The 13,680-nt window shown below is 45.5% G+C and overlaps 2 protein-coding genes across 2 annotated transcripts; one reads left to right on the top strand and one right to left on the bottom strand.

Annotated features, from left to right (window-relative positions):
- On the bottom strand, positions 1–5,189 carry LOC103281111 (uncharacterized). The gene is made up of 2 exons (XM_008121953.3): positions 5,052–5,189; positions 1–2,609 (listed from the first exon to the last, which is right to left on the bottom strand). Exon 2 carries the CDS (start codon positions 2,597–2,599, stop codon positions 563–565), a length of 2,037 nt encoding a protein of 678 aa, XP_008120160.2. The 5' UTR covers positions 2,600–2,609; positions 5,052–5,189; the 3' UTR covers positions 1–562.
- A 2,326-nt stretch (positions 5,190–7,515) lies between these two features.
- LOC134295951 (uncharacterized) lies at positions 7,516–12,837 on the top strand. The gene is made up of 2 exons (XM_062969528.1): positions 7,516–9,282; positions 12,511–12,837. The coding sequence occupies exons 1-2, from the start codon at positions 7,735–7,737 to the stop codon at positions 12,550–12,552; spliced, it is 1,590 nt and encodes a 529-aa protein (XP_062825598.1). The 5' UTR covers positions 7,516–7,734; the 3' UTR covers positions 12,553–12,837.
- The last annotated feature ends 843 nt before the right edge of the window (positions 12,838–13,680 follow it).

The raw sequence follows: 13,680 nt of genomic DNA, 5'->3' as shown, positions 1-13,680 counted from the left end.
TAATCTCCCAATATATGGTTGTTTATTCATTCCTTACATTATAAGTTTATTCCTTTTAATTATTTTAATATACAGATTCTGTGTCACTGTGTCTTATATTTGCAGCATAGTAGTCTTCTGCCAACCTGGCAGTTCAAAAACATGCCAATGTGAGTAGATCAATAGGTACTGCTCTGGCGGGAAGGTAACGGTGCTCCATGCAGTCATACCGGCCACATGACCTTGGAGGTGTCTATGGACAACGCTGGCTCTTCAGCTTAGAAATGGAGATGAGCACCAACCCCCAGAGTCAGACATGACTGGACTTAACATCAAGGGAAACCTTTACCTTACCTTAGTCTAGACCAGTGGTTCTCATCCTTTGGTCCTCCAGGTGTTTTGGAATTCAACTCCCAGAAATCCCAGCCAGCTTACCAGCTGTTAGGAATTGTGGGAGCTGAAGTTCAAAACACCTGGAGGACCAAAGGTTGAGAACCACTACTCAAGATCCTTTGAGCTATGAATTAATCAACAATATCCCCTTTGTTTTGCCCAATCATCCTTGGATCCACTTCTTCACATCTTATATAAAGTCATCCTCCTCCACACTGAGCTCTTTCAGCTCTACCCCACCCTCCTTTCCAGGCAACAATGTTCTCATCTCCCTTTCGACAGCTTCTTCTCTGGCATCCAGACTTCGCAAAAACTCCTCCTTCTTTTCCAACACCAGCTCCTTTACTGCTTTCTGTGCTGCGTCACAGCCTTCGGCCAACGTGACGCGTTCGGTGGCTAACGCTGGGTGATTAGGTTCCATGGTCAGGATACGACCTAAGCTGCTGATCCGCTCCATCAGGTATTTCTGCGATACCTCCATGTAAGTCTCAGAAATCATGACTACTAGTTGAGCCACACTGGAAGCATTAAAAATATATCCATAAACTATATCTGCTGTGAAGGCATTGAATGTATAAGCTGAGATTTTAGTGGTACTCTCTACTGTGTCGACAAAATCTTTCACGCTCCAAGCCAAGCAAGACCCAATTAAGTTGGAGATCATTTGGAAAAACTGTATCATCTTCTCCCATTGCTCCTTCAGTTTCCCCAGGGCATTCAGTCCCTTGATGAGCATTTCTCTGGCAGTGTCAAAATCCACCTCCTTGACCTGATAACTTCTCATAGTGCAAAGGATCTCCGCCAGCTCCTCGTTCTGCTTCTTGAAGTTCTCAAAGCTTTTCTGATATTCCTCCCTTGTGGCCTTCAGTGCCTCCTGGCTCTGCTTCACTTTCAGGTGGGCATTTTCTAACCCTAAACTTTCTGCTGCTGCCAATTTGGACAAGTTGGGTGGTTTGGGAGAAAAGGCTGGAGATCGAGTGTAGGACTTGCTGTACGAATCAAATTCTGCTGCATTCTTATGGAGTTGATTAATCTCACTCAGTAAGCTGTGCCCTACCTGCCCAAGACCACCTTCTGAGGAAGCCATTTCCTCCAGCTGTTGGCAAATATCCAGTCCAACTTGACAAATCACTTGAGCTTTTGCTTTGGCCTCGCAATCTACTTCTTTATCAATGGAGGCTTTCAGCCTTTGTAAGTTTGTGGTCACCCACCTTGTTTTGACTTCTCCAGTGTTTTTATCAAGAATCAAGGGGACCTTGAGACCTCCATGTCCATCTAAGAGGTTCTTCAAGCTGGTTGCAAAAGTTAAAAGCTCAGCTGACTTGGAACATATGATACTAGCTGGAATAAATGGCGTCATCACAGCCTGTTCCCCACCAGCGTTCCTGTCAGCTCCTTCTCTCACAATCCCCTGCCTCATTGCTAACATGCGGGTGAACTCAACAGAAAGATTACCCAAGATTTGATTAAGGTTGGTAACCACTTCCATTCCCACTGCATCCCACCCTGTGGGGATGGAATCCATGGCCTTTTTATAATGCTGGTAGGACTCCTCTACTTGCTTCTTCATTAACTTATGATACTGTTCAGCCATCTTTTTGGCCTCTTTGGCTGATTTTTTTCGGATCTCAGCTTGTTCCAGAGCTATCTTCACATCCACCAGCTCCTGCTCATAACCATGTTTGGCATTGAGGCAAGCCTCAAGGAGTTCCTGGATCAATTTGATCACATCCGCAAACTTAGCATTCACTGCCTTGGCCAGCTCTACACATCGCTCTGTCATTGCCTGGAGGTTTTTGAGTTGGCTAGGAATCAAGGCCGTCACCACCTCAGCTTCCTGAAGAAGAGTCTGCACAATTGTTTTCATCCGTTGTGGAATGCCCCTTGAAAGCAACCTGATCTGATCCATGTTTGTGTGGGCCTCGTTGAAAGCACCCCAACCTTGATTGCTCACTTGACATAGGGAAGCCTTGAAGGACTCTGGAAACTTGAGATGATGGAAGCCTTCCTTGGGTGGCTTTAAGTTGATGGAGAAGTCTTGCTGTCCTGATGAGATAAAAATCAATTCCCCCAGGATAGCAATGGAGAGGGGAGCTGGTATCAGGAACTCTTCCCAGTTTGCATAAGGTTTCATGACAAGTTCCGCTTCTTGGCGTAGATCTTTTGCTTTGCTGAGGGTCTCCACAGCCTTGACCAAGGCACGTGTCTTTTCTTCTGGGGATGCCATAGTGAACAATCTGCCAGAGGAGAAGTGACAGATTACTAAGCAAAGATGGTAAGAGGAGGGGCCCAGCATCCAATACCATTTGTGACATGATCACATTGTTGCTCTAATTATCCTAGCAGATGCAAATCTCTGACCTCTTTTTAAATAATACTTTGTATTAAATTTCCAGAATATATATAATATCATAATGCAACAACATTTAAAGATAGTTTTAAATCTAACCTAAAATGTGGCATAAACAACAAGAACTGAGAAGCCCTGACAGTCGAGCGCTGCAACTGGAGGTCAGTTATTACCAATTTATTTATTTATTTATTTATTTATTTATTTACAGCATTTATATTCCGCCCTTCTCACCCCGAAGGGATCACATTACACATATAGGCAAACATTCAATGCCTTTTAACATAGAACAAAGACAAGACAAACATAGGCTCCGAGCGGGCCTCGAACTCATGACCTCCTGGTCAGAGTGATTCATTGCAGCTGGTTGCAGCTGGCTTGCTCTCCAGCCTGCGCCACAGCCCGGGCCTATTACCAACAGTGAAGATGCACAAATGGAGGGTGAAAAGGAAAAACGTGTCCAGAGGAAGGCACATCAAACAAACCCTTGCTGTGACTGCCTTTCATCTGAAAATCTATGTCCTCATTATGACAGACCATGTGGATCCAGAGCAGGTCTTCACCGTCATTTATGAACCCACCACCAAGATTCTACTTCTGCAAGACCATCCTATTCGGCAACAAATGATTGTCTTTCCCTGAATTTTTCCTCCACAGATGACAACAGAGAAATATGCATTCAATGCAGGCCATATTAATAAAGTAAGAGTTGAGAAAGTAGATATTGTAAGAATACCCTTAAGCAGAAACTTTGCAATTATTATAAGACAAAATGATATTTTCTGAAATGCAGTACCGTACATTTAACATATTGGGAAGATTTCTTTATTGCTTTGCAAAACTATATATTGCTCTCTGTGATTATTCATCTTGAATGTGGAACAGAAGGAGCACAGTGTATTTTTAACAGAAGGAGAGAAACCCATAAAGCTGTTCTTGCAGAAATCTAAAGTGCATTCATGCTCCCATACGATTTCTGTGTGCATATCCATACAGAGTTACGCATGTTCTGCAGAATAATTCTATTTCCCATCTACAGGCTTTGCCAAAATGTATTACTTTGTGACTTAGTAATGATATTAAATTACTTCTAAGAATGCTATGATAATGAATAGGAGTTAATTCCTTTTTAAATGAACTTTTGAAATGATTTTTTCCCCTGTAGTATTGATTTTGTGGGAACGATCTTTCAAGAAAGCAGACCAAGGATTGTTTTTCCTTCTGGTAACAAAAGGAGGTTCACCAGCAGAGGAACAACCTACTTGTAGGTTGCTTTTAGGTTGGCTCCTCACATATCACTCCGGCTTCTAAACAGAAGTCTTCATGCCCTTCCATGCACTTCCAATATTTAAAAAATAGCAGCTATGCTGTACTGAAGGGGCATGCACTCTGCATGTTCTCAGGAGTCCCTTTCTGACTCAGAGAACGTGCAGAATGCATGCCCCTTTACTATCTCTTCCAACCTACCACTCTCTTAATAGACTTTATAAAATAACAAAAGCATAAGACACAAAGGGATAACATGGGAAAGTTATAAGTGGAAAGATTTAACCTAAGCAGAGGTATCCCTGGTTAGTACTTGGATGGGAGGCTACCAATGAATACCAGGTGCAGTAGGGTATATTTCCAAGGAGGGAACTGATAAAACCACCTCTGAGCATGCTTTCCTTATGAAAACCTTATGAAATTCATAGACCAAACAGAAGGTACATACAGTCTGGGGATTGTAGTGCCTTATTAAACTAGAAATGCTAGGATTCCATGGGATGTTGTTTCAGCATTTAAATTTCTATCAAAGTACTCTAATTGCACAACCTGAAAGAGCTGGGGATTATTTCCCCATTCCATAATTCCCTTCCGCTCCCATAATATTAGTTTCTTTCCAAGAGAACTTGCAAGAGAATATATACCAAACATTGTAATGTTTAGTGATCTAAATTATTTTTAAGGCACCACAAAGAATAACCCACCCCAAAACTATCTTTTTAAATATATTACTCACTGCTGTTTCTGTACTTAAGACTAAAAGGTATGGCATTCTACCATATCTCATCTTCTGTGTGTGGTCTCAAGCCCCATTCATTATCATAGCATTATGATTCCACTTTCACTGCCAGTGACTGTATCCTGTGGGATCCTGGGGATTATAGTTTGGAGATGCATTGGAGCTCTATGGCAGAGAATTCTGAATACATCTCGAAACTGCAAATGTCAGGTTTCCATAGAATAGAATCATGGCAGTTAAAGTGTTATCAGAGTGCGATAGGAAAGAGACCTTTCTCTAGGATAAACTTTTCAGACATACCCTCCTCTATCAAAGTTTACGCACCTTTTGTGGAGCCAAAAACTCAAAAGCCCAGGATGCAGTCTGCTCAGTTCTCAGTGCAAGACCTCATATATAGGTATTGTGACCAGCCATCCTCCTCCTCCCCCCCCAAAGTATTTTGAAATATCTCTGGCTGACAAAGGGCGTTGAAGCTAATTCCTCACAAATCCAAAACTAATTCTTTGGATGTTTCTGTTGGGGGAAAGGAAGATTTTAACTTCTCGAAGACAAACATCCAAAACTTGAGAACAGATTGGCTGCTTATCCTCAATCCCTTTTTATCAGCATTCCTCAAATATCTATGCAGGCTTTTAGAAGTTATAATGGCCAGATGTTTTTTAGAGTGGGACAGCTAAACCTGTGTCTCTTTTTAACTATTGTGGAGTTTCTTCCCACAGAAATTTAGGGAATCATAATTTAGGGAGGATGGACTGGTTGGATCTTCTTGCGGTCCAAGGCACTCTCAGGATTTTCCTCCAGCACCAGAGTTCAAAAGCATCTATCTTCCTTCGCTCAGCCTTCCTTATGGTCCAGCTCTCACATCCATAGGTTACTACAGGGAATACCATTGCTTTAATTATGTGGACCTTCGTTGCGAGTGTGATGTCTCTTCTCTTCATTATTTTATCGAGGTTGGCCATTGCTCTCCTCCCAAGAAGTAAACGTCTTCTGATTTTCTGGCTGCAGTCTGGGTCTGCAGTAATCTTTGTGCCTAGAAATACAGATTCTGTCACTGCCTCCATGTTTTCTCCCTCTATTTGCCAGTTATCAATCAGTCTGGTTGCCATAATCTTGGTTTTCTTGATGTTTAACTGAAATCCAGCTTTTGCACTTTCTTCTACCTTGGTGAGAAGGCTCCTCAGCTGGTATCATATGCATATCTAAGGTTGTTAATGTTTCTTCCAGCAATTTTAAGTCCAGCCTTGGATTCATCAAACCCCCTTGTCGCATGATGTGTTCTGCTTACAAGTTGAATAGGTAGGGTGAGAGTATACAGCCCTGCCATACTCCTTTCCCAATCTTGAACCAATCTGTTGTTCCGTGGTGTGTTCTGACTGTTGCTACTTGGTCGTTATACAGATTCCTCAGGAGACAGATAAGGTGACTCGGTATCCCCATACCACCTAGAACTTGCCACAATTTATTATGATCCACACAGTCAAAGGCTTTAGAATAGTCAATAAAACAGAAATAGATGTTTTTCTGAAACTCCCTGCCTTCCTCCATTATCCAGCAGATATTGGCAATTTGGTCTCTCGTTCCTCTGCCTTTTCTAAACCCAGCTTGTACATCTGGCAACTCTCGCTCCATGTATTGCTGGAGTCTGCCTTGTAGGAAATACCTTAGATTTTCTACTGAGTGGAAAATTTTCAGTTTGGCCATGTTTCTCCTCCCAGAATGTGCAGTGTATGTTGGGAAGTGAGGTGTGTGTTATTGAGCAATCAGACCCCTGAGCCTGAGCTTGTACATGACAGCAATAAGGTTACCTGAACTGAAACTAATGTTGATAAACTACTATCATGTCCAACCATTGGCCAAGCTAGTAAAAGCTAATGGGAACTGTTGTCCAGCCACATCTGTGTGGGACATATGTTTCCCAGTCCAGGATTAAAGTAAAGAAGGATAAGAGCCTGGATTCCCCAATTCTTAAAAAATGTGATTAAAAGACACAGTTTGGAAATAACGTAATAAAGCTTTGTGCTCCCATAACTTTTTAGTTTGCTGAATCTATCTGCATTTTGACTGATGTGTTCAAGGGGGAGTCAAGCAACTGAGTTTACAACATAGTTTGCTATCTATACATTTTGCTTATCTTTCATGGACAATTGACAGCCTTGGCTTATTTTTGACTTTACAGAATTACCCAAGTGGCAGTTAAACACTGATATTTGCGTCTGGTAATAAAATCCAACACGTCTGACCCTGGAATGGAATGGAGCAATCTGATAAAGAGGATGAGCACCAAGTTTTGCAATCTGGATGTGTTTATGAGTTGTTGCTTAACTGGTTCTTAATGCATATTGATTAACGTCATCGCCGGGGACTGTCCCTAGATCTCATGTTTTGGTTCAGCAAACTTCAAGGTTCAGAATGGTTTTGAACTGCTTCTTCAAACTCTTTAAATCTCCTTATTGCTTGGATTCCTGATTGCTTTTCCCAAGAACATGGGGAGTAAATTAATTCAGAGGCAAAGGGTAAGGATTCACATGTACAGACACACATATCTCCATGTTGCAGTCATATCAATCACATACACAGTGTATGCTTTTAGGGCCTCTTCTACACTGCCATATAAAATCCAGATTATCTGTTTTGAACACGATTCTATGGCAGTGTAGACTCGTATAATTCAGTTCAAAGCAGATAATGTGGATTATCTGCTTTGATAATCTGAATTATATTGCCGTCTAGAAGGGACCTAGGGGAGAGAGGAAATTCCAGTCCATCCACGAGTTTAAGTACACTTTACTGTCAGAACCCTGCTACTAGAGCCTGGATGTGGCTCTGAGTTTCAGGGTCACTGACATTGATAAGACACCTGCGGCTCAGGACTTGGAGAAGAAACGGCTGCTGGACTTGGCGGGGAATTTGCGCGGGGTTTTACTGAGCGGGAAGAGACTGTTCAAATGAGGGGGAGGGTATATAAAGGAGGGTTGGCCGTAGTATCCCATTCTTGGCTTTTCTGATGTTCATGTTTCCTACAGTAAAAGTTTCTGGTGATATCACAGAGAGTCTTGTGTGTTCATTCAGGAGCGGCTGTGGTGAGCTGACACTAAGCCAAGAATACGGACACCATCCCGCTGTAGCGGTGAGGTGTAACATGCAAGTGGAGGATGAAGAGCTCTTGGGCGCAGGAGGAGGAAGGTCGGAAAGGGCCACTCCCGAGCCGGACGCTGAGTTCCACCAGCTGGCGGCCCTGGCGTCATCCACCGCTTATGCCCAGCCAAATGGGGTAACCCAGAGGCGTGGAGTGGTGCGGGGAGACAGCACCGGAGGAGAGGAAGGTTCACCTTCCCCAGGCCCACAAAGGATGGTGTTTCTGGAGGAGAGGATGTCGGCGATGGAGACCACCCTGGCAGTGATGTCGAGGGCGGTGGAGCGCCTGGCGGTTTTGGCGGAGCCGGAGAGAGGAAGGGAACTTCGGGCTAGCTCAATGTGGGACGTGAGCGTGGGAAGCAGCCAGGGCTTTGCAGACCTCCCAGCACCGAAGGGAAGGGAAATGCGAAAGGAGCCCGGTGCCCGGCCCAAGATCCAAACAAGCCTGACGCGGGTGGAGGAGAGTGACGACGAAGGGGAAAAGCCTCCGAGAATCCCGGCTACGCTCCCAACTGAGACCCTGGTGCCCCTGGCGAATGCCGGGCGTGGCACAGGGCCAAGAGAAGCAGCAGCGGGGCCCACTGGTCCGCAAGGGGGCTTGCGACGGGCGGAGAATTGGGGATTGCCACCACAGGGACCCCTACCGAGACGAGAGGAACTAAGGATCGAGTTTGGGGGAGAGTCCTCTGAACTGGATTTTTTCCTGACCACGGTGAGGGGCTATATGGAGGACAATGCTCACACTTTTAGAACGGAATCCAGCCGGGTACGGGCCATTGGTGCAGTGTTGAAGAGGGGAGCGGCCAGCTGGTACGTTCAACTGCACGCGCGGCACGACCCATGTCTGGGGTCACTCCGACGCTTTATGGGGGCCCTGGAGACCCGTTTCCGAGATCCACTGGAGCAGATCCGGGCGAGGGAGAAGTTGAAGACCGTCTCCCAGGGGCAGAGGTCAGTATCTGAGTATGCGGAGGAGTTCCAATGCCTCGCTGAAAAGGTGCCGGAATGGTCTGCAGTAACAAAGATAGAACTCTTCAAAGAGGGTCTCAGGCGGGAGATCCTCTCCTGGGCGGTGCATCGTGATGAGCCTGACACACTGCGCGGATGGATTCAGCTGGCGGGGCGCATCGAGACATCGCTGGCCCAGGCGAGGAGGCACCGAGGAGGGCTACAGCAGCGGCCGCAGATGAAAGAGGGGAGCCGGAAGGAGGGATCAACCCCAGCCGGGAGGAGAACGGAGCCGACAGGGAACGTGAGCACCAGCAGGAGGGGCTGCTTCGTGTGCGGCCGTTTGGGCCACAGGGCTGCCGAGTGCTGGCAGAGAAAAGGGGAAGGCGGAGGCCCGCCCAAACCAAGAGCCGTGGCAGGGAAACGCGCCGAGGAAGAACCACCGATGAGGCACCACTCGGGGGGGTTGGTAAGTCAGGACAAAGCCATGATAGTGGTCCCCATTCAGCTTGAAAGTGGCAGCAAACAAGCAACCTGCAAAGCATTTGTGGATTGTGGATGTTCCAGGAACATCATCTCCCCTGAATTAGCCGAGGGATTGGGATGCGAAAGAACGAACCTAGAATCCCCAATAGCTTTCTCGCAGTTGGACGGATCCACAGCATCGGGATCATTAGCTAAGTACAGTGCCGAAGATGTAAAGTGTAAGATAGGGAGTTGGGAAGGAAAGGTGTCATTTGTGATATCACAAATAGCCAGCTATAATGTTATACTAGGCATGCCATGGCTGGGGCAGGCCAACCCGCAAATCAACTGGGAGGATAAGAGCATGATCTTCAGGATGAAGTTGGAAGAAGGGAGCCAGGAAGTGGAGAGAGAGCCGGGGAAAAGGGGGGAGGAAGACTCTATCAGGATAGCAGAACTGGCAGATAAATTACCCCCAGAGTATCGGGATTTTGTGGATGTATTTGATGAGAAGGAAGCAGACAGTTTCCCACCGAAGCGGAGAGTTGAAGTGAAGATAGAGCTAGTCCCAGGAGCAGAGCTTCCCAAGGCAAAAATATACCCAATGTCGGCTAGGGAAAAGGAGGAACTGAGAAAATACATTGATAAAAACCTAGCGAGGGGTTTCATAGAGCCTTCAAATTCCCCTCTAGGGGCGCCTGTGTTGTTCAGGCGGAAAAAGGACCAAACGCTGAGGCTCTGCATTGACTACAGGGGCCTGAATGCAATCAGTTCTGTAAATAAATACCCCCTACCCTTAGTGAAGGACTTGATCGCCCAGTTATCGGAGGGACAGATATTCACTAAATTGGACTTAATTGAAGCGTACCATAAATTGCAGATCAAACCAGAGGACAGGTGGAAGACGGCCTTCTCCTGTGCATTCGGATTATTCAATTATCGTGTGCTCCCCTTCGGTTTGTGCGGCGGAGGTGCCGCGTTCATGCAATTAATCAACGAAGTGTTGCATCCATTGTTGTACAAGGGGGTCTTTGTTTTTTTAGATGACATATTGATAATATCTCGGACTAAGGAGCAACACATAGAACTAGTCAGGGAAGTCCTGCAAAAGTTGAGAGAAGCAAAACTGTATGCGAAGCTTGCCAAGTGCGAGTTCAATAAAGACCAGATAGACTTTCTGGGGTATAGGATTTCCTCCCAGGGAGTGGCGATGGACCCTGCGAAGGTAGAAGACGTGAGGGGGTGGGAAGCCCCCAAAACACGGAAGCAGCTGCAATCCTTCCTAGGGTTCGCAAACTTCTATAGAACATTTATCAAGGACTTTGCGCGCCTCACTTTGCCATTAACGGATTTGTTAAAGACTAAAGGCAGGGGAGAAACAGCCAAAGTGAAGGCCCCAGGGGCCAAACTGACATGGACAATAGAATGCCAGGAAGCTTTCGAAGCCCTTAAAAAGCGTTTTACTGAGGAGCCTGTCCTACAGCACCCTGATATGTCTAAAGCCTTTGTATTACATTGCGATGCATCAGACCGGGCATATGGGGCAGTTCTGCTACAGAAAGACGAGGGGGGGAACCTGAAGCCATGTGGCTATCTGTCAAAAAAGTTTAGCGATACAGAAAAAAACTGGCCAATTTGGGAGAGTGAAGCCTTAGCTATTCTAAAAGCACTAGAGTGCTGGAGACACTTTCTGGAAGGAAGTGGAACACCGTTTGAGGTGTGGACTGATCATAGAAATTTACAGTATCTAAGATCCCCTCGTAAACTATCAGCGAAGCAAATTAGATGGGCCCAATATTTCAGCCGTTTTGATTTCAGACTCAGATTCTTCCAGGGGAAACATAACATACTCGCTGACGCTCTCTCTCGGATGCCTCAGCACGGGGGAGGAATTCAGGAATCTGAAGGGAGCCTATTCCTAGATAAGCAATGGGGCCTGGCAGTACTAACTCGAGCACAAGCGGCCAAAGAAAACAAACGTACTGCCATTTCCACGGGGGGAGGAGAAATATGGGAGGAAGAGTTGAAGCGAGCGTATGGAATGGACAAATGGTTACAAACTAACAAAGAAAAGGGAGAATTGTGTGGGGATTTGGTGTTTGTAAATAAGAAATTGTATATCCCTGAATGTTTAAGACGAGAAATGTTAAGGAAGTACCATGATAACAAAGGTGCGGGTCATCTAGGCCCCACCAGGACTATTAAACTGTTGGCCAGACAATGCTGGTGGCCCGGAATGAGGAAAGACGCCAGGGGGTACGTCACGCAGTGTGAATTATGTGCAGAGGGAAAAACACCACCGGGGAAGCCCCAGGGGCTATTGCAGAAGGTGGTGGAGCCCATGAGGCCATGGGAATGCGTAGCCATGGATTTTGTAGGCGAACTACCCCCCAGCAGAGGCCACAGATACATTTGGACAATATTGGACCTATTCTCAAAACAGGCACACTTTGTGGCCCTGCCAAAACTCCCTTCAGCTGAAAAACTTGCTGATTTGTATGTGAAGCATGTATATCGCCTACATGGGTGTCCCGACAAAATAATTAGCGACCGGGGAGTCCAATTTACTGCAAAATTTTGGGGAAAATTCTTACAGCTGTTAGGAGCAGAAAGGAACCTGAGCTCGGCCTTTCATCCCGCGACCAACGGGGGGGTCGAACGTACCCAACAGACACTGTGCCAATTTTTAAGGATGTACACCAATTATAGACAGGATGATTGGGCGGACCTTCTACCGTTTGCTGAGATGGCTTTTAACGGGGCCGTACATTCGGCCACAGGTCGTGCCCCATTCGAAATAGTATACGGACAGGAGGTGGCACCTTTCCCCAGGCTACCCGAGTGGAAGGAAGGGGAGGGCCAGACCGACGAGGAATGGCCGGCCAAAATCAAGCAAGGGTGGCAAACCGTAGTAGAGGCATTGCGGGAAACACAAAAGAAGTACAAGCTCTTTGCGGATCGTAGGCGCCGAGAGGGGGACAAATTGGGCGAAGGAGATCTGGTTTGGCTGAGCACAAAAAACCTAAAATTGGGATTCCCATCCAAGAAATTGGCTCCACGCTATATAGGACCATTCAGGGTAGCAAAAAGAATAAACGAAGTGACCTATGAGCTGAGGCTACCCAAGGGCCTAGGAAAGATACACCCGGTATTCCATTGCAGCCTGTTAAAAAAGTATAAAGGAACTCTGGACGGCGGAGAACAATAGTTGTGTTTAATCTTTTCCTTCCAGGATGAAGGGGAGGAGGACGCCATGTCAGAACCCTGCTACTAGAGCCTGGATGTGGCTCTGAGTTTCAGGGTCACTGACATTGATAAGACACCTGCGGCTCAGGACTTGGAGAAGAAACGGCTGCTGGACTTGGCGGGGAATTTGCGCGGGGTTTTACTGAGCGGGAAGAGACTGTTCAAATGAGGGGGAGGGTATATAAAGGAGGGTTGGCCGTAGTATCCCATTCTTGGCTTTTCTGATGTTCATGTTTCCTACAGTAAAAGTTTCTGGTGATATCACAGAGAGTCTTGTGTGTTCATTCAGGAGCGGCTGTGGTGAGCTGACACTTTACCAGATCTTGGGCTGAGCAGTTAGAAAGTGTAAGAATACTATGAAACATAAATCTTACAATTATTGTAAAAAGAATTTACGATGCAGTATTTTAATTAGTATTTATTGGGGTTTCAAGTACAACTACAAAGATATAACAAAAGAAAAAGACACAAACAGGCACAGATTTTGGACAAAGCAAAAATGTTTTTAACAGACTGTTCCATTAGAATAAATGTCAGTGTGTTGGATGCTATTGGTCAAGATGAGCGCATAATTATCTGAGGCTCCTTCTACTTTAACATATAATCTAGATTATCAAAGCAGATAATTCATATTATCTGCTTTGAACTGGATTATATGACAGTGTAGACACTGCCATATAATCCAGTTTAAAGCAGATAATCTGTATTTTATATGGCAATGTAGAAGGGCCCTGATAGTGGTTGAATTTGGAAGATATCGGGCACTTCTGTTGTTGTTCTCATTCTTGTTATTTGCCATTTACTTGACTTATGTTGGCTTTAAGCATGAGAGACTTCCAGGTGCTGTAGTCATGAGAAAACTTGTCACGTCTTGCAAACCCAGGCCTGTCATGTCATGATTTATATCAGTCATGGGCAAACTTCAGCCTTCCAGGTGTTTTGGGCTTCAACTCCCACAATTCCTAACAGCCTACAGGCTGTTAGGAATTGTGGAAATTGAAATCCAAAACACCTGGAGGGCCAAAGTTTGCCCATGCCTGGTTTATGTCTATCCATTTGTAGCATGGTCTTCCTTCACTTTCTAATTAGCAACATGTATTAGCCTCATCATAGAAGAGAGCTCTTTTAGTGTGAATGGCATTAAGCAACAATTTAG

This window comes from Anolis carolinensis, chromosome 2 (genome assembly GCF_035594765.1).
Source record: "Anolis carolinensis isolate JA03-04 chromosome 2, rAnoCar3.1.pri, whole genome shotgun sequence".
NCBI classification, from domain to species: Eukaryota; Metazoa; Chordata; class Lepidosauria; order Squamata; family Dactyloidae; genus Anolis; species Anolis carolinensis.
This window is presented reverse-complemented; position numbering and strand designations above follow the sequence as displayed.